This window comes from Brassica napus, chromosome A9 (genome assembly GCF_020379485.1).
Source record: "Brassica napus cultivar Da-Ae chromosome A9, Da-Ae, whole genome shotgun sequence".
Classification (NCBI taxonomy): Eukaryota; Viridiplantae; Streptophyta; class Magnoliopsida; order Brassicales; family Brassicaceae; genus Brassica; species Brassica napus.
In genome coordinates, this window is record NC_063442.1 from 42,043,137 (window position 1) to 42,067,153 (window position 24,017).

A 24,017-nucleotide genomic window follows, 5' to 3' on the forward strand; every position below is an offset into this window, starting at 1 on the left:
GAAGACTACGGAAGTTTACATGTCGATCGCAAATATGATGGGTGTTCGAACAAGAATTTGTGATAGACAAATGCATCAACAATTGAAAGATGATTTGGTTGAACATGGCGTAGATTTGAACGTGATGAAGATAACAAATGATATCGGATGGTTCTTTCAAATAATTCTCGTTTGTTTTAATAATCTTTGTTTTCATGTTTTTATTTTAAAAACTTATGTTTAAAATGTTATCTTTTACTGTGTTTTATTTAATAAAAAAATTAAATTTTAAAGAAAAAATGTTTAATTTTATTTTATTTTTAAGAACCCTAAAATAAGAGAATTGCAATGGAGACATAAAAATCTCAAGTATCTTAACTAAGTCTCTTAATCAACTTTATTCCTTAAATACTATTAAAAACAATTAAGAGACCTTTAATGGGATGTAGGATAAAGATGTTCTTATGTCTATTTCACAGCTTGGGTAATGAGTGTTCTGTTTATAGTATTTAAAGAAGTTAAAAAGAAGAGTACAAAGAAACTATTGCAATTTTTTAGAGTTAAATATTTTCAGAATTTTCAAATAATTTCTTATACAGGAAATGTATATACAAACATGAACTAAAAAGAGTAATCTTAAGTAGATTTTTAGTAACTTTTCGTTAAGTAAACAACAGTAATAAAAGAAGAAGAAAAACAAAAAGAGTAAATATTCACAAGTATAAAAAAGTCCAAACGTTTAATTAGAACAGCCTGTGTAGCTATGTAACACCAATCTATTTTATTAAATCATTTTTTTTGTTTTATTATTTTGGACCCCTCTCACTTGGATCGTTTTTTCAACTTTGAGGAAAACTTCGTTGCTAAGAAGTCATCGTACGACATAAAGCGTACGACGTAATGCGTCTTCTCTGCTCTCCTCTTATAAACTCCCATTCAAACACAAACCCAACATAAAACCTATTCACTCTCGTCTACATCTCGTCGAGAGCAAATGGGCGAAGTTTCAAAACCAACAAGTTCAAGGCTCTTCTCAACTTAGCTCTCTCGAGGCTCTCTATTCTCAAGAACCAACGCCAAGTCAGATGCTCTCAAGCCATCTCTGACGTCACCGATCTTCTTAACCTCGGCCACCATGAGAACGCTTACCATAGAGTCGACCACGTCATAAAAGATCAAAACACCTTAGACGTTCTCTTCTTCATCCATGGCTACTTCACTCTTTTGCTCGACCGCGTTCACCTCTTGGAACACAACACAACACATCTACTAAGGTATTTGACTATATTCAAATGGGGAATATGATGTCACGTTTTAGAGGGATATGCAAATAGTGGAGACACTGAAGCTTGTGAAAGAGTTTTGGAGAAAATGCTGGAGATAATAAATGGCATATCTAACTGGTCAAAACTTGTGAACCAAGAAGAAACCCAGCTAATTTTGGGATGATCTCAAACATATATGGAGATCATTCTCGGGAGACTTGATGATGCTGCTAGGCAGTGAGAGATATTGGCTTAAAGAAAGAAGCAGGTGTTGGCTAGCTTTAGACTGATGATGGGTTTTATTATTCAGGAGAGAAGCATCGTAGAAAAGAGGAATTACAGAGGTTGATAGAGCAGATGAAATATGTTTGAGATTGGATTTTGATCTGTCTTGAGTTGCTAAACATCCACACAAAAACGACATAACACATTAAATATCCAGACAAAAGAAAAGAAGGGTTGCATTGCACACAAGTTAATATCATAAAAAGCATATGTCTTCTTCTCCTCAGAAAGAGATTTCTACTCCCTTCATCTTCTGATTTCCCTCCCTAGTCTCACTCTTCTTCTTCTTCTGGTATGCCTCCCTGGTCTTGCTCTTCTTCTCCTTCTTCTTATTCTTCTTCTTCTGATTTCTCTCCGTAGTCTTGCTCTTTTTCTTCTGCTGATTTCCCGCCGTAGTCTCAGTCTTCTTCTGATTTTCTATCTGCTGCCTAGCCATGATAGTAAAGTTATCTGAAACAAACAAACAGACGAATAAATGAAAGGTTTTACTCTGTTGAAAAAAAACAAAAAAGAATAAAAGAATCAAATTTACGTACGTGGGTGAATGTAGCCAGTCTTGGGTGTTATCTTTGGAAGTGGAACAACCTCAGTAACTACAAAATTCAAACCTCCTACAGAAGGTCCACTACGTTCCAGCGCCTTTTCTACACCCTCATGTCCACGGACATAAACGTCGGCTAGGCTGTAAAAAAAACTCAAAACAAGCTTCTTTAGCTAGCAAAAAAAAAAAATATTAACAAGCAAACTGGTGGGAGGAAGAAGAAACAAACGTTTTGATAGCACCAGATTCGGTTACGTCTGGGTAAACAAGAGAGCCGATTGCAGAGAAATATTTCTCTAGCTCCGTCTTGATAACATCGAGAGGAAGGAAAATGTCATCACACGTAACCAGTATCCTAAGAGAGTCATATTATCAACACAACCAGGCACAATTTTCTAATAATAAATAAATAGACAAAAAATGAAAAGAGCAATTTACGTGTGTTGTATCCTATAGGCTTTGTCTTCTATCATCGGGTCAAAGAAATTCTCAAGGTGATTTTGGTGAAACGCGTAAGACTGAATTTTTAGAATACGTCCTCCCATGTCACTTCCATCAAGGCTCAGCGCCTTTTCTTCATCTTCTTCATTAACATAAATTAAGGCATATCTGTAAAACAAAAGAAAACAAGTAGATTTTATAGTTAAGCAGCAGTTAATTTGAGCGATCAAGCTGGAGGAAGATGCCACAAACCTGCAGAGGGTACCACTATTCTCGTCTATGGGAACATGCACATGTATTATGTTTCCACATGAAGCGAAGTGTTCTCTCAAAGCACCATCGACATCTACCCTAGGAAGGGAGGTGTCGTATCCCTCGACCGCAATCCTGCTAATGCTATATATTGCAAAGGATATTAATTTAATTACCGTGAGACAAGAACACATGATCTATCTAATCAATTACAGATCTCAAAAATAAACGAACCGGTATTCTCGAATCTCTGCATCACAACCGTTCAGTTCCAGACCTTCAACACACTAATATACAAAAGATCTAATCAGTAAATTTTACTAAGAAGAAACCCATTGCTTGAGAAAGCGATCAGGATCGAAGAAAAATAAACACTTATTACTTCGATGGTGGATTCATGCATGGTTTGGTTTTTGAGAGGCAATAAGATTTTTTTCGGTTTAGGGTTTTAGTTAGTCTCTTTTTAATTATTATTTTGATTTGGGGCCGTCTTCAGTTTAGGCTTGGATTAGGCCCATTGATCACTCATGTAATAAATGTTTGTTAGTTTTATATATTCTTAATATTTTTATTAGCTAATATATAATTAATTAATTTATTAATTTGGATTCGTCCAGGTCGACCCAATAATCTAATCTAAAAGTATTATTATCCCTAAGAACATCATTATAGGGATCCCTTAAGTGGATTGCTTAAATTAATTATAATTAAAAATAAATAAAAATTACTTATTTACCGAAGAAACGTAGCTGAGAAGGAAGAGACGTAGCTTATGGGACAAGCTTCACACATGGAAGTCTTGTTCTCTCTCTCATCTCTATCTCTCTCGATTTCTTTGTCTCCTCCGTCGCCCAGACTTTGGATTGGGAGGCTGATGAACAAGAATTCATGGCCAACAATACCCATCAACATTAAACTTTCTTCGAATCATGAAATCGATCAAAATCTCCTATTAACAAACCCTAATGACGTCACCGTTTCTCTTCATATCGGACCTCCCGTTTCCGACAAAGAAACCAATACCCATGAGAACAACCAAGAGGGTTTAACGGCGAGGCAGCAGGGACAGTATTGGGTCCCTTCCCTTTCTCAGATCCTTGTCGGTCCCACTCAGTTCTCTTGTTCTGTCTGTAACAAAACATTCAACCGCTTCAACAACATGCAGGTTTGAATATCATTATATATTAACAGATATGTAATTATCATGACGGGAAGTTTTCTTGATTTCACTCTCAATCTATATATATATAATTCCTTTTACTTCCACGGTACTATCATTCATGGTCTAAGCTGATTTAGCATCGTTTAATTGAAAATTACCCTAAAATGATTTTGAATCGAATTATCAATTTTTTGCTAAATTAACTCAGAATCTATAATCCTCTGCGTTCCATGGGTATTATTATCAATCGGGAAAAGAAACTTACCTCTATAATTAAGCACTTATGATAATAATATATATGCATGCAATATATGCTCATGTAGTTATCTATAATATTAATTCGCGTAATCGTCAAGAGAATATATAATAAACAAAGTACAATGTTCATGATAGATGAATTTAACATGAAAAACATGAGATAGACAAATTAAAGTACTGTTTTATTCAAATTACACCTGAGGTATATTTTTCTCTACTTTATTTTTTGTAGATGCATATGTGGGGTCATGGTTCGCAATACCGAAAAGGTCCAGAGTCGCTACGAGAGACGAAATCATCATCTTCGGTACTAAAGCTACCATGTTATATTGTTATTGTTGCGCCGAAGGCTGTAAGAACAACATAGACCATCCAAGAGCAAAGCCCCTTAAAGACTTTAGAACGCTTCAAACGCATTACAAAAGAAAGCATGGAGCCAAACCTTTCCACTGCCGCAAGAAGTGCGAGAAAACGTTTGCGGTGAGAGGCGACTGGAGAACGCACGAGAAGAATTGTGGGAAGCTGTGGTTTTGCGTTTGGGGATCGGATTTTAAGCATAAGAGGTCTCTTAAAGATCATGTTAGGGCTTTTGGCGATGGCCATGCCGCTCACACTGTGGGTGATCGTGTTGTAGCCATTGGACACGGAGAGGAAGATGATGATGGTGATGATGATGATGATGATGATATGGAGGAAGAAGAGGAAGAAGATGAACAAAATATTGAAGAAGTAGATGTTGATGGAGAGAAGAACTATGAGTATGGTCACTTTCGTCGTAATACTCAAATTTTCTAATTACAACCTAATCATATGGCCAATTAATTATGATCGATGGTTGTTATATATAGGGTTTATTTTAAGTGAAGTGTGTTGTTTTAATATATTTACCGGCCTCTTCATCATGTTAGTGAATTTAATAATAACTTTTCTTAAGACTTCTAGAATTACCCATGTCATAACTCCATCAAGCAATTTCTCCTATGGTTATATAGAGTAACATACTTGCATTTTCTTTTGTTACCGAGAGATATCTCAGATAAAGGTCCGTCTGTAATCCTTCCTAGGATTGTCATGTAAATATGCCATTAGTGAAAAAATGAAAATATGCCATTAGTGAAAAATCAATCTATAGTCTTGACCCACAACACAATAACCACTTAATTACCATCATTGTTCGACAACAAGAGTCATCATCTTTTAGCTATGTAGCATAATTGACACAAGGACTACAACTAGTGTTGCTTCAACCTAGAAGCTTATAGTAATTTTAAGAACACTTGCGGTGGTATATACATGCATGATTTTTTTTTCTCTTTCTTGGCTAATATGTACATAAGGAAATGGGATATGTGAGCCATCCCGGCCAGTATCTTAGATTTTTAGTATATGTATATTTCTTAGTGTTGACTAAATTGAAATTCTGATTGCAGAAGTAGTTAAATGTTCATTGTAGACCAAAAAAAGGATCAGGCGTTCTTGGACTACAAAACGATGATCTACTAGATGCGATGTAGACCAATCTCAATATAAAAAGATTCTATAGTGAATATCGAAGAGCGCATCTCTGGTGATAAATAATGGAGGTAAAATATAATGACATTTAAATCGTCGAAAGTGGCAGTTCGATTTATCCAAAAACAGAAACTGTCTGTTGTCACTTTATGTCGTGACATCTAACGTTATACACATTTGTCTATGTTACACTTGGAGAGAGAAATTTCTCTACTCTTAGGTTACTTCAGTTTCTCTGTCACTTTTCTATCTAATATCCAAGCAATTATAAGTGATTATATTTTCAAACACACAACTATTGTAACAAAAAATCTACGTAAGCTAGTTAAATTGTCAGTGTACTTGCCATGTATACATCGATTCAAATATAATCAAAAAAATTGAGTAGAAGTTGGTTTCAAACTTCGAGTGAACTTGGTCCTGAAAGGTACGGAGTATTAAATGTCGTTTTGGAAATTGTAAACTGTTAGATATGTTGGACCATATGATCTCATAAAAGTGTAAGTATTGGAAGGATTTATGGCTTAAGAACAACGACAAAGAATAAACAAAAACAGAACATCTCTCTCGTCTAGCAAAGTCCTCACACGTTGCAAATTGATTTTTCATGTTATACGAAACTGATTTTCTTCTGAAAAAGATTGGCGTATATTAGATATATTACTCTGATTGATTATAACCAATTCAGATCGTGTAATATAAAAATATAAACCATTTGGTGAAAGCTAAAAGCCGAAACATTTGGCAACGCGCCTGACTAGCCATACTTTCCAAATATAGAACATTTACATGGTATCCGCCATTACATATACACAAAAAGTCTACAAAATTAAATCATAGGAAGGGGGAGCTCACGCGGTATAACCAGCTAGTCACATTAGATTTTCGACTCAATATTAACGCTCATTATCTTAAAGCCCAACTTTAGACCCATTAAATTAAACTGACCAATGAAGAGATCAGTAAACAGAAAGCAAGGTCAAGGACAATACTCATAAACCAATATGAAATATATATTCTATTGATTTCATGGTCCATGAAGGGACCTGAAGATGTCAGCATTTGACAAAGAGGGGAACGGAAAGAATGATCAAAAGTGAATAGTTTCAGCTACATACGGTAAGAATCTATAAACCAGTTCTAGTAATCAGAATTGTATGCTCAAACTGTGCCGCTACTCCACCATCAGCTGTTAGAGTAGTCCAGTTGTCTGGCCATGTTACACATTCCGTCGGTCCAATCGTTAGAATCGGTTCTGCAATGCCAAATTGAATCCATCAACAACTTGTTACTACTATACAATAGTAATCAAATTAAGCAAATGAAAAAATACATGACATGGAAGAGCAACAAACCGATTGTGAAAGTATGTCCCTCAACCATATGCTCAGGCTCATCATTTCCTGCAAATTTGAATAGAAAAATGGGCCACAAAAGTGGAGTTACTAACAAGAACACTAACAAAAAACAAAGCTGAAGCGTTTTCCTAACCAATGAATTGTTCATTTTCTTCAGAGGTAAACAATACTAATCATAAGGCGTAAGAGAACATACGAGTTGTAGATAAATTGGGTGACACTATCGCATGAATTTTCATTTTTCCAGTTCTGAAACTTAATACCATATCATATACTATACCACATTGTTTATCCAAGTGGTATATTTTTCGTGTTACTTATTCATATTGTTTAACACATTCTTGGTCATTGTCAATATTCAATACTATAGTATTGATATGTTGTTGCTTTTAATTGCTTACTCTTGATCAATAAATATAAATCAATTGATTCATAAAAATGATATAATAGCTGTGAAGTCACATTTATAATTGCTTACTATTTATGTATTCTTTACTGTGAAGTCACATTTATATTCTACATTCACGGATATCAAATTGCAGAAGAAGAAAAACCATGAAGGAGAAGAAGAGAGCAGAGAAGATGGTTGAGTTATCGAGAGTCTATGAGAAGTAGAAAGCATCATATAAGAAATGAAAAAGAAAAAAAAAGTGGGAGAAGGTAAAGAGATGACAAGTGGCAGTGGTCGTAGAAAGAAAACAATGACGGCAATAAAAAAAGATGATGACAAAATAGTGGCGACGAATGAAATAGTAGGTAACAGCGGTGGTGGTTATTTTACAGATGAAGTGAATAAAGTGAAACAAGAAGTGGAGCAATTAGAGATGGAGAAGATGAAATGTATAAAAAAAAAGACAAAGTGGAAGAATTTGTAATGTGTGATATATGAAAGGTAAAAAGGTAATTTTTTCAAATAGTTTTTTTTTTAAAGTTTTGATCACAATAATAACTATCAAGAAAAAAATAATTAAAATAGTTATTTATAATTTTTAATTTTAATATTTTTAAAAAAATTCAAATCATATCTCCAAAATTTCATCTCTTAACTCTAAACTATAAGTATAAATTAATTAATTTTATGGTAAAAATACATTTTTATCCTTTAATAAAATTTATTTTGGTGATGAAATATTTTTGTGCCAAAAACTTTAAAAAACTATCCTCAGAAATTTTTCAAGGTAAAAAGCAATTAATATATTAATATATAATATATACATTATATTCTAGCATAGTTATTTATTTAATTATAGTTTTTAATGGTTATCGCCTATTGGTGCTAATTCCCTTTTTATTAAATCCACATGAACTACATAGCAGGATTAAGGCCCAACACAGAAGTTGCTACATGGCTTTATCCTAGCTTGACTCCACCGACCTTCTCTCCACTCTCCACCTCCTCTGCCTTCATCGCCGACGCAGAGAAAATTCCAGCGAACTTCTTCACCTAAACCACCGCATCGACTTGAAGCCTGGATCTCGTACTCCGAAACACCTTTCAGTTCAGCCACTTTGTAAAACCCATCGACTATAATCGGAAGAACATGAATCAGAGAAAAAAAAAAAAACATGAATAGTAAAATCGCCTAACAAAAACTATAATTTGACAAAGATCGATCTATCGATCAAAACTAATTTACACAAAAAGTGGGAGGAGAAGAGGGAGTTTTTTTGCTTTTCAATTTAGCTAACCAAGTTGACATAATGATATTATTGAGTCTATCATAAACATCCACACACACAAAAGAAACATAACATTTAACATCCAGACGAAAAAAAAAGAAAAATGTTGCATTGCACCACAAGTTAATAACACAAAAGAGCATGTCTTCTCGTCCCCCAAGAAGAGAGCGCTTTTTACTCCGTAGTCTTATTCTTCTGACGAGCCAGGCCATCTGAAAGAAACAAACAGACGAATTTTAATTACAGGCTTTTTAATTTGTTAAAATAGAATCAAGAATAAAAATTTACGTACATGGATTAATGTAGTAGCCACACTTGATCGGTTTTCTTGGCAAAACCTGGGTAACTACAATGTTCATTCCATCCACAGAACGTCCACTAAGTTCCAGAGCCATCTGTACAGCGTCTTCTCCAAGGACATAAACTAAAGCTGTGCTGTAAATAATCAAAAGAGTCGTTAGTTATTAACTGATAACTTAAATTAAAAAATTAATACAAGCCACAAAACCTTTTGAGACCACCACATGTTCTGTAAGCAAAAGCAGAAGCTGGTGAGAAATGTTTACACATCTTGCTCTCGACATCATCCATAGAAAGGGAAGGGTCATATCCGGTTACTTCCAACCTAGTATTGCAGGAGATAATACTATCTATCAACATGACAAAACAACACACATACAAATAAATTTAAATCTAAATAAAATAAAGAAAAATTTACGTGCGTTGTCGCCGATGGCCTGGGCCTTCTTTCATGGTAGCCAAGACATCATCAAGGTAGTTTTCGTGAAACGGGTAAGCATAAATTTGTAAAAGCCCTCCTCCCATGTCACTTCCATTAAGCCTCAACGCCTTTTCTTCATCTTCTTCATTAACATAAATGAAGGAAAATCTGCAAGACAAAAAAAAAACAAGTTTATTATTTAGCAAACAGCAGTTAGCTTGAGCAAGCAAGTTGGAGTTGAAGGAAGAAGCCACAAACCTGTTGGGAATATCACTTTCATCGTTTATGGGAACATAAATATGGATTATGTTTCCACATGAAGCGAAATAGTTTCTCAAAGCCTTTTCGACATCTTCCCTAGGAAGGGAGGTGTCGTATCCCTCAACCACAATCCTGCTAATACTATAGCAAATGATATTATTAGTTAGCAATTACCATGAGACATGAACACATGATCTATCTAATTAATTAGAGATCTCAAATATAAACGAACCGGCTTTCTCGAATCTCTGCATCACTACCCTTCGATTCCAGACCCTACACGTTACAAAAATATCTAATCAGAAAATTCTACTAAGAAGAAACCATTAACTGAGAAACAGAAGGCGATCAGGAACGGAACGAAGAATTACTTTTATGGTGGATTTGTCCATGGCGACTGCGCTAGGTTTCCGAGAGGCAATAAAGATATATTTTCTTCCACTTCTAAGGTCTTTATAGAGAATCACTCGACTTAGTTATCAGTATTCTGGTTTTGGTTTTGGGCCGTGAATGTTTTTCGGTCTTTAATTTACTTTAGGCCTGGACTAGGCCCATTCACTTATATTCCTGTTCTAAAACATGAACATTTTGAAAGAAGGGGAATGTGATAGTTGTAGACCTGTCATCTAGACTAACATAAGTACAAAAAAAAGATTTTATCCTGGCATTTTCTAAATATTTACTAAATTACCACTGGATTATAAACTGTCGTTTTAAAATTTATAAAACCAGCCAACTACAGACGTAAACGGAGAAAGTAATAAAATTAGGACATTATAGTTAACGGCAATTATTTTGGTTTTAATGATGGCCTCAAATTCCTACAAATTACCTAAATTTGCAAAAAATGTATACATAAATCATATGTATATATCTTTATATATATAACTAGGGTTGGCCCGCCCGTAGGGCGGGTGATTTTGCATTAAAATTATTTTATATTAAAATATATTTTAATTTTATAAAACATTTGAAATTTACTTAAATTTAGTATAACATATATAACTTGTTTTCTAATTAGATCATATATATTTATTTTGTTAACATTTGATCTTTGTTTACAAATTTTAAGTGTTTGGATTTTTATTTGTTATCAACTATATTTTATGAGTTTTGAGCATTTTATTTTCAGTATTTGTTTCAGTTATTTTAGTGAAAATATGTTATCTTGTGTTGTATTTGCATGAGCTTATATTTTTATTTTTCTTCATCTTGCATGAGATTATATGTGTAGTATTTATTAAAAATTTTAATTGTATGTTAGAGTTTTATGCTTGATTGTGGTATATCTTAATATATTTTATGATCTGTGATTATGAGTATGTCTCTAGTAATGTTTTTATTCAAAAGTTTTCTTAGTCAAATACTAAAATTCACCCAACTCTATCATATGTTTCTTCTTTATCTTTCGCTACTCCATCGCTTTATGGTGACTATTGACATCTTTTTATTATGCTTTCGTAGTTTATTGTTGCTGTCTTTGTCTCCATTGTAAATACCACTTTTTTTTTTCTTTTTTCGTGTAACACCACAGACTGTTGTTATGTTACTTTCAGCATTATAAAAACATCAAATACTAAAATCACATTATTCTATGCATCCAGCTCCAACTTCAAACATCTTATATATTAAAACAGAAGTCACAACCTTGATTCATGTGTGATTTTTTTAAAAATGGACCTAATGGACCTATTCATAGAAATTCATATTACATTTTAGTTCAGATTAATAATAAATAGAAATTTTAAAATATTTTAATCATAATATCTTTTGATATCTTTTCATTTTAAATATAAATATATTTATTTTTAAATTCTAACAAATCTGTTTAAAAAGATTTTTACAAGATCTTCATTTTTGAAATTATATTTAAATATCTTTGCTAATTTCGAAATTAGTTTAAAATATTATTATACATTAATATATTCAGTTATATAAAATTAAAAATAAAAAAAATCTATAATATTTTATTTATTATATAATCATAATCAATCATATTAAAATAAAATTATTATATTAAGCTAAATATAATAAAATTGTATTAAATTTATATATTTATTTATTTTATTTTCGTAATTATAAAATATGTATGTTTAAAAATAAAATTTAATATGTTGGTAAGATGGGTTTACATTATCAAACTATATAATACATGTATAAAAATTAACATGTATTTCTTTAAAGTTAATAATATAAAATATTTGTAACTACTTTAATCATAATATATTTTCATTTTAAATATAAGATATATTTATATATTATATTTTAAAATTTTAATAAATCTGTGTAAAAATATTTAAACAATAACTTAAATTATTTTAAGTTATCGTTTAAAAATGAAAATAAATAAATTATATCCTATTTTATCTACTTTATAGTCATGATCATGTTAAAATATAATTATTATACTAAAATAAATATGATAAAATTATATTCAATTGATCAATTTATAAAATTTATTTTCATAAATATAAATTATTTATTTAAAATATAATATGATGATAGAACATCTTAAAATTAACAAACTATATAATACATGTCTAAAAATTAACATAACTTAGACTTTTATATATACAATAATAAATTATCTAATATTGGTAAAAAGAAATCCAGTTTTGAAAGACGGGTCAAAATTTAGCATAAATTAAATACAAAATAATTTTTAAATATATTTTCTCATTAATATATTAATTTGCTTAATAACTAAATGCAAATACAATAAGATAAATATATAATAAGAAGTGGTAAATACATACGGTTTAAACAATTAATTAATTATAACATGTAAATTATAAAATTATTGTATTTGAAATAGTTATATAAATATTTATGTATATGATTAACATTAAAAATATATACCACTTATGTTATAAAACAATAATTTATGTATAGAAAAGTGAAAACAAACACCCGTGCGGTTGCACGGGTCAAAATCTAGTGTATCTTATTTGTAAATATTTCTTGAGTAACATTTTAGTGATTTATTCTGACCTTGTAAATTAAGTTTGAGAAAATAATTATATAGATGAAACCAAAATTCCAAATAAAAAAAAACACTCAAACAACTAAGGCCATATTATTATCTTTTATTTCATTGCATGTAAAAAATGCTTTGGTAGCTTTTTACATGTGTGATTATGTTTCTAATCATTCATTTGTTTTACAGCAATCTCCAGCAACATGAACTTCATCGTTGGGCTCTGTTTAAGAAACTGAACTATTCGTAAACTCTGAAGTTGGGTGGCTGCCAGAGTGTTTATGAAACAGCTGGCTTTCATTATAACTAAAACTTAAGAGTAGTTAAGAAAATATCTTAAATGTGGCGTCCTACCAATGTAAAATCAGTGGTCTTTTGGTCGTCTTGTCTTTATCGGGCCTTTTTTATGAAGCAATCTTCGATGGATCAAGCACGTTGCTGTACCTAGGTTTTGATTACTTCAACAAAGATGAGTTGATGAGCAAGCTTTAAGAGAACCTTTATTTATAAGAAATTGGATCACATCTGTTTCTTTCTGACAAATATAATTTGTGGGACCTCTGCAGCATGGACACTAATCAGCTTCGTCATTTCACCGTCTAATGCGACAAACACGGTAGCATTCTTCGACATTGGTAGCATTCTTGGCGTGTGACTCCAAGAATAGGATCCCACGTTCATCTGCAAAAGACTGTGTTGGTAGAACAAACATTACAGTAAATCATACAAGACTGCAAAAAGACCTTAACTGTGATGAACTTCTGAAGCATATTTTACCTTGGTTGTTTCAGCGGATACAACTTTCTGTGAAGTGAGATCACAATTGTTCCTAACCAGTAGCTTGTTCACATTCTCACTGGTGTAGCGGCCGATTTGGTTTAGCCATTGCTTGGCATTGTTGAAGCTTTCTTGGTCTGTTACATAATAAGTCACCTGACAATAATTGAAAAAAAATACATTAAGGTTTAGAGTCTCGTTGATGGATGCCAGATAACATGGAGTTAGTCCGCTATGTTATAATGAGCATAATACAATGATTCCACGAGCTCCTCTGTAGTAACGGGTTAAGTAAAGAGGACACAATTCATAAACAAATAGAGCCTGACATGAGTCTGACGAATATACGTATGAATGCAACAAAAAGTAGGAAACACAAAATAGCATACCACCAACTATCTTAGGATTCACGCTCGTGGCAATTATAACTTTTGGCTCTTTCCCATAGCTGTCAAATTTGGTATGAAATGCAAGAGCCATCGAATCAAACATACTAACACTTTCACCACTGCAAAGAAAAGATGATATAAAGTCAAATGAATGCGAAGAGAATCCATTATAGCAAATGTCGATTATAAAATCTAAAGTACCTTTGAAGACGCAGATTGCATTCAACTCACCAAGTATGTCTGATAAAGAACTTATGTGATTACGCTAACACATGATATCACAAAACCATTAAAACTACTCAGACTGAAGATACATATGAGGGAGTTGTTTGCCAGTGGTCGCCAGCTCAAGCAACTGACTATATGGCATGAATCTGAAAAGTTCCAAAGGTATGGGCCTAACAGACTCCGTCTTCTTCTCAAGAGAGGTTCCATCATTGAACCGAATCGAGAAGGAAGCATCAGACAACCGAAAATTGTGGCTGTTGCGTGTGACGTCAAAACCAGTTAACGTGTAGAGAGACCCTTTGAGACGTTCCCTGAACCTAAGTTGACGGTTCGCACTAATAGATCCTTGGGTCAGAGTCGACTGTCGTAAAGGAGAAATAGAAATGTTTAGACAACGATAATGAACAATCGCCATCTGCCCAAAAGTCTAATCCAATGTAAACAAATCCATGGGAAAGGTTGCTTACATTCTCATCGACAAAGAGCATGTCAAGACTCATTAGCTCACTGCCTTTCCTCACATTTCTAGCCTCCAGCAACCTAACCTCTGCAGTGTTGGAGCACCGGCCAGCTCTCAAATCGGCAAGAAGGGTTTGGGGATTCCCCATTGTAATTACCGGAAAGTTGAACAGAGTATTCTAAAGATTCTCGGAGAAGCTGTAATCTTCATCTCTGGATGAGGGGGTATTTATACCCGAAGCTCCAGTATGTTCCTCTGGGAACGCAAGGAGATCCAAACGAAAAGTTGTAACGCTCTTCAGATTTTTTCATTGTTTCTCATCTGAAAAAAGAACGTAGGCCGAAGAACTCACACCCTAGGCGACGGAGAAACCTATGGCGACCAGGCCAGAAAAGTAAGTCAAACTCACAACGGCCCAGATACTTATGAAACAATAGACCAAAGAACAAAAAGGCTTCAGAAATACATGGCCCAATACGGGACTGAGGGTGCCACGTGTTTTAATTCCCCCAAGGAGAGAAAAAAGGCAACTTTATTAGTATCTATATCTATAAAGGAGAACTTCCCTTCTCCTGATGCTGCCACGTCAGCTGGAAGGAGGAAGCAAATCGCGACACGTCAGCACTCAATAAAACCTCTTTCCCCGTATAGTCAAACAACTGTCTACTCGGACAAGGCCTTTTTTAGAATAGCAAAGCCCAACGTTTACAAAACCCCAACCTAACTCAATATTTTCCAAGCACGTTCGGTCTATTCTTCTTCGGCTTTCTTTCTTTTTCTTTTTTTTCGTCTGTGCGACTATTCTTCTCCTGACTTTACCCTGCTCTTTTGACATTCCATGTAATCCTCTGATTATAGCTTCAGGTTTTGGTAACGCTTTGCCTAGCCGATAAGAGGTCGTTCATCTTTACTTCTCACCATTAAATCAGTCCTTCAATCTCTCACACTACGATGAGTTAAATTACCTCCTTCCCAAGAGTTCAGATGAAATCTCTAAAGAAATATATATAAATACCGTCTAAGATATTTACTAATCACGCTGCTCAAACAGAATCTATTATCTTTTTTTTTCTTACAATACGACGTTCAACAATGGTCGCTTACCAAACCTTTTTCTCTGATGTTAACACCGGTCGTCGTTTCAATACCGGCGTGACGCGTCTTCTGCGTTTCTGGAAAGCCCGTAACATCACCAAAGTAGGGTTTGTGTCCTGAAAATCCATCGTCCTTAGCTCTAGATACTTGTGATATTCAGTAGATAAATGATTGATTGTCATGTATGGAGCTAAATAGGCGTTTACATTAACTTATGTTGTTTGACCATGAACTCTATTAACGCTATATTAACACAAAGCTCCAACAATGGAATATTTCCATATTTGGAGTCTTGTCGTTGTCAGGAGACTGTTTTCATGCGTCTGCTTCGTTCCTCTTTCACACATCACAATGATCACTCACCGTAGGTTGTGTGGCACTGACATCAGTTGCTCCTCAAATTCTTCAGAACTACGCATATGTCCCCAATTCTCCTCCCAAGTCTCTCGCCTAACTAATCCACTTTGCTATATGTACTCCTAATTCTTAGACTTTTGACGTTCCTAACGCCATTGCACCTCAGACTGCTGAGTGCTGAGTTCTGCGGTGCTCAGGTATGGATACTGCTACCAATTCAGTCTCTATGTTATTAACTGTGTTTTTATGAGCTGTTGCTGTGACCGTGAGGTTTCCTCTTGAGATTGCATTGTATTTCAGTAGAAGTACATGTAAATGAGACAAGCTATTAGCTACAATGGTGACAATAAGTTGATGGCGGATGTCAAACCACCTGAAAGAGACAAAAGGCTTGAATCTTTTGGTCTGACAATGGATTGATTGGTGGGTTTGACAAACGGCACGAGTGTTTCTATGGAAAATTTCTCAAAAACAAAATTCGAGAACCAAAAACAAACCAAGAATCAAAAGCTCAGATGCCAAGACATTAGAAGCAACTGTTGTTGTAAAGCAAGGAAAATACATTGCCAATTTGGAAACTTGCAATCTATGCAAATGCAAGCAATAAGAATTTGACTTTTGATTCAAAATTAGTCGCATGAATGGGTGTAAGCAATTTTTTGGGTTGGGTTCTTCTATGAGATGCATTACTTTCAGCGAATCACTCTTCACTTTCTTTTTAAGCACAACACACACAAAAGACCATCGAGGGCCACCTAGCACCTACTCCGGACATTCTTGAACATCCAAAACGATTTACCCATCTCTTAAAGCCCCCCTGAACAAGTTTTTCGTTACATTTCAATCATTTCCAAGAATACTATGTATGTATACTTTTAGCAAAACAATAAAAAAATCTGATATATTAATTAGTAGTTAAGAATTTAAAGAAGAAGAAAAAAATTAACGAACATACAGAAAAAATAAAATTAACCAAATAGAAAACAACCACAAGTAAATTACCAATATAGCTCAACTACAAAGGTAAGAAAAAAAAAACACATTGTCCATAACATAGTTTCCCTTCCCCAATACTACATATCCATAAGTCGAGTACTACTGGCCAAAAAAAAGAACAATAGTTTATCTACAATAATCAACTACACAATTCTTTTTCAAAAAAAAAAAATACACAATTGATTTACAATATAAACATTAGTGTCTTATTATGGATATATACCAAGCAGCAATTAAACCAAAATAACAGAATTGTCAAAATAAATAATATATTCAAATATATAATTGTAGTTTTAAGTATTTTAATTACATATTTCATTTTAATTGTAATTAGCTCTTCTTTATATATATAGATTATGTATTCGTGAACATATGTTCAATAGTAAGATAAACGTAATCTATAAAAAGAATAACAAAACATGCCCAGTAAATACTAAAATCATTTTTAAATTTAAAATAAGCTAAACATCTTAAAATATTTTTTAAATTGATGATATATATGTAATAATTTGATTAATAACCCGCCCGTAGGGCGGGCCAAATCCTAGTAGATAGATAGATAGTGTTTGCCTCTCTCACGTTCGTCCACGTAGGAAAGTCGAGCGCTCTTTTGCCGCCACGTGTCACTTACTTAAACGCTTCGTACCATTCTTTTCTCCTCCGCAATCCGTTGGACCTACCTTCTTATTCTGCCTGAACATTTTGCATTATTAAGCCCATAGGATATTTTATTAGAGCGTGATATGATATGATGTATCGCGAAACCGTGCGTTTCGTATTCTGTCTTTCATCCTGTCTCCCATCTCCGCCTTAGGCGATTTAGGGTTTCCATCGAAACTGAGTATTCTTCCTCCTGATCTAGCGACCAATCGGCGCCGTATCGACTATACAGTTTCCAGCGAACTGTTCATCTTCTTCTTACTGATCAAGTAATCAATCGGTTAGGGAAACATTTCTATTGAATTCCCTCTTTAAATCCACCTTCCACGATCTCTCTTCAATTCCACTTTAGCTCTTCAAAGGCGGTGGTGGTTCCACTACAAAAAGGTTAGCGTCTCTATAATCTATAGCATCCTATCAATCTATTGAAACAAAACAATCTCCTTATTTTCTGAAAAAAATGGCTAATGCTCGAGTTTTCCTTTCTGATTTGAAATCGGGTAGATGTTCTGAGGTTAGGTTATTGCGTTTCTGGGAGGCAAGGAACATCAAGCGAGGTGATGAACTGATGTCCGTGGATATGCTCCTGCTTGATTCGAATGTGACTTCAAGGTATTCTCGGCTTTAAAACTCACATATTTATCGACTTCTGAAAATGCAAAAGACTATGTTCATATTTATGAGATCTTTTTTGTTTCCTTTGTTAATTTCGTTTCACTGTGTTCCTGTATTGCAGCCAACAAACACTCACGTTTTCTAGGTAACTCTATTATTATTATTATTATTTTTTTTGGGCTTAAACTCACTCATCATTCAAATCAGTATTATTTTTTCAAATGTTCATCTTAGGCCATATATAACTGGTGAGCTAACAGCTGTAAAGAGTCATGTAAGCGATCGTCCAAAAGATAAAGACCGTGTTATGACAACCATAAAAATAGAGAGGTATCTATTATTCTTATATAAAAAGGTTTCTACACCTTTATAATTGATAACACTACTTTCTTAGACAAACACATTGAGGATTTGGTCCCCATTTTTTTTATTTGTAGTGACGTGTCTCTCACCTTGAGTGTGTTCCCACTATCAAGTTGTGTGTTTTCACAAAAACTTGAAAGCTTTAATACACGAGTTTTTGTTGCAACAAACTATAATCTCAAGATTGTGGGAGGTATTCTTTCATACTGTTTTTTTTTGTGAAACCTTATTATGTTTTCGTAAAATGATGTCCACCATGATGCTTTTGCAAAGACTGACACCCCATCTCCAGGAAGATTTTTCTAAATGCCACATCAGGAACTCGCTATGACAAGGAGACTGATGCAGGAGAGAGTTATTTTTACAAGTAAGCATTTAAAAATTACTGCTTGATTATATCTAGAAACGTACTGCTACATGACTTATCTCACACACTTTCACGGGACACTCACTACTACTACAGTTTCTTCACAAATGATACTGGGAACATATCAGCAGCTTCTTTGTTGAGGGTTTTGCAAAGGTTGAGCCTATGAAAATAGCGGAGCTTAACCAGTTTATCATCACTCCTCAGCCTCAAGTACAGTTTCAAACTATAATATGTTTGTCTCCAGCAATTTTCTTAACTCTGTTTCTGATTGCAATAATTTATACCTGCAGTCCATTAAATTTATTTGCACTGGAAAGGTAAGGATGGTGCTACATCTTGGACCCTGGAGATCACATGCTTGGGATCAGTTTCTCTCTCAGCGAAGATGTTTGGAGGTGGGAATGAGAAGGAGAACAACTCTGGCAGCAGAACTTCAACTGGTCTCATACTGAAAAAAGCTCAGACCACAACATCTGCCAAGGTGAAGAGTATGAATCATTATCCCTGTTCCCCCTATTCTCTGTTGTGTTTTCTTCAGAAGATATTATAAATTAAGTTCAAGTGTAATCCAATGGTTATTTTACTCCTGATTCATTCAACCACTTAGGTTCCTAGATTCAGATATTTACTCAGCAAAACATGTACTAAAAAAACGTATGGCCATAAAATGATAATTTAAACACTGAAACAAAAATAAGACGTGACGTAAGGAAATAAAGATTGGGCTGAACATATATACTGTCTTTTATCATCATGATGTATATTCCTTGACTGTATAGCTCACGATCTCAAATAGTTTCTTTTTTCCATTCCTAACATTGTTTTGGATATAATTTCCCTTTTTACCTATCTCTTTTTTTTTTATCAAACCTCCTTTTTCCTAAGGCTTATTTGCTAAATAGCCAAAAAAAAAAGGGAAATTAGATTTTTAGAGAGAAAGTAAAGAGAGATAGGAAGAGAAAGTAGGAGAGATGGGGTGTTTTTAGTTAGTTAGTGAATTTTGTTTTTTTTTTTTGTGGTTAATGGGTGCAATTTCCCTTTTTCCTATCTCTCTAGCTTCTTTCTACAAATCTTTTTTTTTGTTATTTGGCAAATAACAAACAAGACTGGGAGTACCTAGATTGCTCATTATTCAACGCAAAATTTTGAAATTTGATTCCATAACAAACCTTATCGTCGTCAAAACTAAAAACTGACCACCAAAACACCCATCATCAACCATTGCAAGATCTTGGCACCAACCTGGAGGACACAATATTTTCAAGTAATAAGTCCCATAAAGAATGACACTAATTCCATAAAGTCAAACACGTGAATAAACCTTAAGATTTAAACTTCCCACGTCATAAAATCAAATCCACGTACTAATCTCTGACAATCAATGGATATGCCAAATTATCAATGCTTTAAAATACGTTGACTAGAATATATTTCCCAATCTCCAGATTTAATGCATACAAGGTTAATGGCATGTATGTCAAACCCCCCTACATAAAACCTATTCTTCTAAGCCCACACCATTACGGCCTCTCTTTTCAAATTCAAGTTAAAAACGATGTGGGAGCTTAATGAGATATCCCTCAGAGAGTTTCTACGCACCAAAATATATACAGGTCAACATAATCACTGAGCTTGCAAAGTTTTCCAGAGCAGATGTTCGTAACTTAATGGCATCGAGCCCAATTCTTGATGAGGCAGCACAAAACCCACAGCCCACAGGTATACAAGCATCTTAACCTCCAGCCATTTACAGTCTTTCCATTGAAACACGTCCACCGTTTCCACGATCTTATATGGAGTATAATATATATCATCTTCATCAACCTGCTAAATGATCCGTATGACATCAAATTCATCGAAGCATCAAAATCTCCACCAATCAACTCCTTTCGTAAAACATTTCAAAGATATAAAACTCCATCCTAACCAAACAAATAACTTTCAAATGCAAAATCTAACACATCCAAAAACAGCCAACAAAATTCTAATATTTTACATGACAATGACAAGTTAGGATGAAGATCAAACCGGATCTACCAGAAGACACGAGTAGTTGGATCACTAAATTTTTTTTTTTTTTTATAAAATCGAAGACACTGAATGTTATCTCACTTTAAACTCAAACAGAAAATCTTTATAGAAAATATCAAAATGAACTCAGGATTATATTTTTATTTGCTATTTATAGTCATTTTAATTTTAGAAATTTTTAAAATGCTTTATAAAATTAAAATATATTTTCGTATAGAATAATTTTTATTGTGTACTCAACACCCGTCCGTAGGGCGGACCGACCCTAGTATCATAATAATCTAATATATAATAGAAGAGTTTCTTTCCTCCTGAGGCGACACGTCATCACCTTTGTGGGCCCCGTTTTTAATTTTTTTTATTATGTCGAGTGGGCCGTCCTTTGGTTTGGCTTGGGCCTTTTAATTTTTTTTTCTTATGTCGAGTGGGCCGTCCTTTGGTTTGGCTTGGGCCTTTTTGATATTTCGAGATATTTGGTTTGTCTCGTCTTTGGGCTCCGTCGTGTTAGAAAATTGTTCAAACTAGGGTTTCCTTTCATCCTCGAGACTGTTCTTCGACTGAGGGCTGTTCCTATTCGGACAAAAACATTTTCGTTACTTGATCTCTTCAACTCCTCCATACACCTTCTCGAAAATGACTTCATCCGCTACTCCAGTTGCCAAAGCCGTCGTCTGCCACTCAACTCTCTATTATCTCCGTCTTGGTCGTATTGCTCAGTTCGTGGTTGCTCGCCTCCTCCTTGATGAACGGTAGACTCCTTCTCGCAACCTCTCTTCCAGATCTGTTTATAATCGCTTGTAACTCTTTTTCTAAATATCTCATCTGATTGAATCTTCAGAATGTTGTGATCCACGGCTTCATCTCCGCTGGTCGTAGATATCATGAAGGTTCAGTTCATCAATGTGCGGATCTGCATTTATTGCGTTTTTGAGATAACTGGGGCACACCACATAGGTTGAAGGGAAAATGGAGCGTGTAAGCACATCGCTCAAATCCGAGAAGGAAGATCTGGTTGCAGGACTCAGCAAGGAGAAGATATAAACTCTGAAGGAGTTAACAGAGACTGATACGAGAAACACTGAGTTATACAAGGTGAATAAATAATACTGTTGCCTTTCAATTTGGTTCTAATTCAGTCTATCAGTTTACCATGTAAGCATAGTGGACATTTTATTTTGGAATAAAATATGGAGTGAAGTTGGAGATGCTCTTAGACATTAACCAACCGCATAAACCTTAGTTTTAGAACATGAATGCGCTAAAAATGGTAATGGTCTCAGGCAAAATCCCGTACACAAAACTACACAGCGCATGAACAACATATCCGGCTCCGTGCTTGCGCGGGGGCTATACCCCTAGTTATTTTATAATATTATATTTTAATCTTAATATTATATACTTATAAATATATATTGATAAATGTTGTATAAATACATTAATGTTAGATGATCTTGTTCCACGTTTTCAAGGAAATTAAGTGTTTTCCTTATCTCAACGAATTGCAGTCAAATTTATTGCCTACATGTTAACAGTCCCCCTTGTGATGATAAAGATAAACTTGAAGTACGTAAATTTTATTACAATTGAAGTATGTAAATTTTAAGTTTTAATTTTTACAAGCAAAATTTGTCTTATGATATCATATACTGTTCTAATTAAAAAACAAATAAAAGTATATAATCCAAATTTTTAGACACATGCATACATTGCCGACAAAAAAAACACATTAAAATATTAAATACTTTTTGTTGTACTAAATAAAAAAGAAGAATATGATAATATTTCCTCCGCTTCGTATTAGTTAGGAATGTCAAACAGGTTGATCTGTTCCGTTTTGTCTCGTACCGCAGCGGGTTCGTCTTCAAGCGGGTCACGGCGGATCAGGTCCGTGCGGACTGCAGTCCTCAAAATGGCTGACTAAACCCGTACCGCAAAACATGTAGGTCTTTGCGGATCGGCCTGCAGGACATAGAATTACAAACGGACATATGGTTCCTGAACGCTTCAATACATGATTCATGATGCTTTATCAGTTTCATGACGCATCAATAAGTGAGTTTAGTCGAGGATTGAACTGAATAAGGCAATACACTTGTTAGTTGAAGATTTTAGTTGGATCAAAACACTAGTTTATTTACTTTTGTTAGACTCCAAACATTTTGAAAAATAAACAATACTTTATTTGCTGAATCTAAATATTATAACTCATAAGTTTATAACAAATGCTTTAATTTTCTGAATCCAAAATTAAATAAAACCAACACCAAATCAAAGATGCTAATCCGAAAAATAAATAAAAAGAAAACACTAATCACACTTCTTGTTCTTCATCATTATCACCAACAAGCGATAAAAACATGGAAATTTCTTTTCTTCACCATCAACTTCATCTTCTACATATAAGAATAATAGAAGTCAGTTAAAAATATATTGAAACCTAAAACTCCAAAATGTATGATAATGTGAACAAATACATATAGACAAAACTATGAAAAACCCATGGCGGAAACTAGATCTTCTTCTTCAGTGGAAAGTGAGTTTTCAAACTTCTTATGATGACTTGAAGAAGCTCCACCGGTGCAGATCGAAGGCTCTCTCTCTCTCTCTCTCTCTCTCTCTCTCTCTCTCTCTCTCTCTCTCTCTCTCTCTCTCTCTCTCTCTCTCTCTCTCTCTCTCTCTCTCTCTCTCTCTCTCTCTCTCTCTCTCTCTCTCTCTCTCTCTCTCTCTCTCTCTCTCTCTCTCTCTCTCTCTTAATGTTTTAGGCGAAAGCAGAAATGGGGACTTAGAGTTGCGGGTCTTCAAAATCCCGCGGGTTAAGCCCATCCCACTTTCGATCCGTCCTGCTTTCGACCCGTCCCGCTTTAAACCCGTCCCGCGACATCCGTAATTTTGCGGACTTACCAAATGGAGGCCCAATCCGGCCCCCCAACAACCCTTTACGGGCCAGACCCGCGGTCTAGGTCCTTGAATACCATCCCTAGTAT

General features: G+C 34.4%; 1 protein-coding gene, 2 long non-coding RNA genes and 1 pseudogene across 5 annotated transcripts; 2 read left to right on the forward strand and 2 right to left on the reverse strand.

The window, feature by feature from the left end:
• Window positions 1–1,595: 1,595 nt before the first annotated feature.
• Window positions 1,596–10,192, reverse strand: BNAA09G46370D. Of its 3 annotated transcripts, none has more exons than XM_048741770.1 (7): window positions 10,087–10,179; window positions 9,948–9,991; window positions 2,764–2,907; window positions 2,509–2,679; window positions 2,300–2,425; window positions 2,066–2,211; window positions 1,596–1,979 (listed from the first exon to the last, which is right to left on the reverse strand). In XM_048741770.1, exons 1-7 carry the CDS (start codon window positions 10,105–10,107, stop codon window positions 1,753–1,755), a joined length of 879 nt encoding a protein of 292 aa, XP_048597727.1. In that variant the 5' UTR covers window positions 10,108–10,179; the 3' UTR covers window positions 1,596–1,752. The 3 variants fall into 3 exon arrangements, with proteins under 3 accessions (XP_048597727.1, XP_048597726.1, XP_013731102.1); XM_048741769.1 differs by lacking the exons at window positions 9,948–9,991; window positions 10,087–10,179 and adding exons at window positions 2,998–3,050; window positions 3,146–3,181; XM_013875648.3 differs by lacking the exons at window positions 1,596–1,979; window positions 2,066–2,211; window positions 2,300–2,425; window positions 2,509–2,679; window positions 2,764–2,907 and adding exons at window positions 8,747–8,945; window positions 9,026–9,168; window positions 9,242–9,358; window positions 9,452–9,622; window positions 9,713–9,856 and having other exon boundaries at window positions 10,087–10,192.
• On the forward strand, window positions 3,249–8,509 carry LOC106413603 (annotated as a pseudogene).
• A 2,766-nt stretch (window positions 10,193–12,958) lies between the features above and the next one.
• On the reverse strand, window positions 12,959–14,939 carry LOC106434779. Its single transcript, XR_001286824.3, has 5 exons — window positions 14,554–14,939; window positions 14,060–14,447; window positions 13,859–13,977; window positions 13,470–13,625; window positions 12,959–13,383 (listed from the first exon to the last, which is right to left on the reverse strand). It is a non-coding gene; the product is annotated as an uncharacterized LOC106434779 (long non-coding RNA).
• Window positions 14,940–16,374: 1,435 nt separating this feature from the next.
• On the forward strand, window positions 16,375–23,649 carry LOC106434783. Its single transcript, XR_001286825.3, has 6 exons — window positions 16,375–18,266; window positions 18,391–18,414; window positions 18,504–18,999; window positions 19,096–19,212; window positions 19,293–21,782; window positions 21,872–23,649. It is a non-coding gene; the product is annotated as an uncharacterized LOC106434783 (long non-coding RNA).
• Window positions 23,650–24,017: the final 368 nt, after the last annotated feature.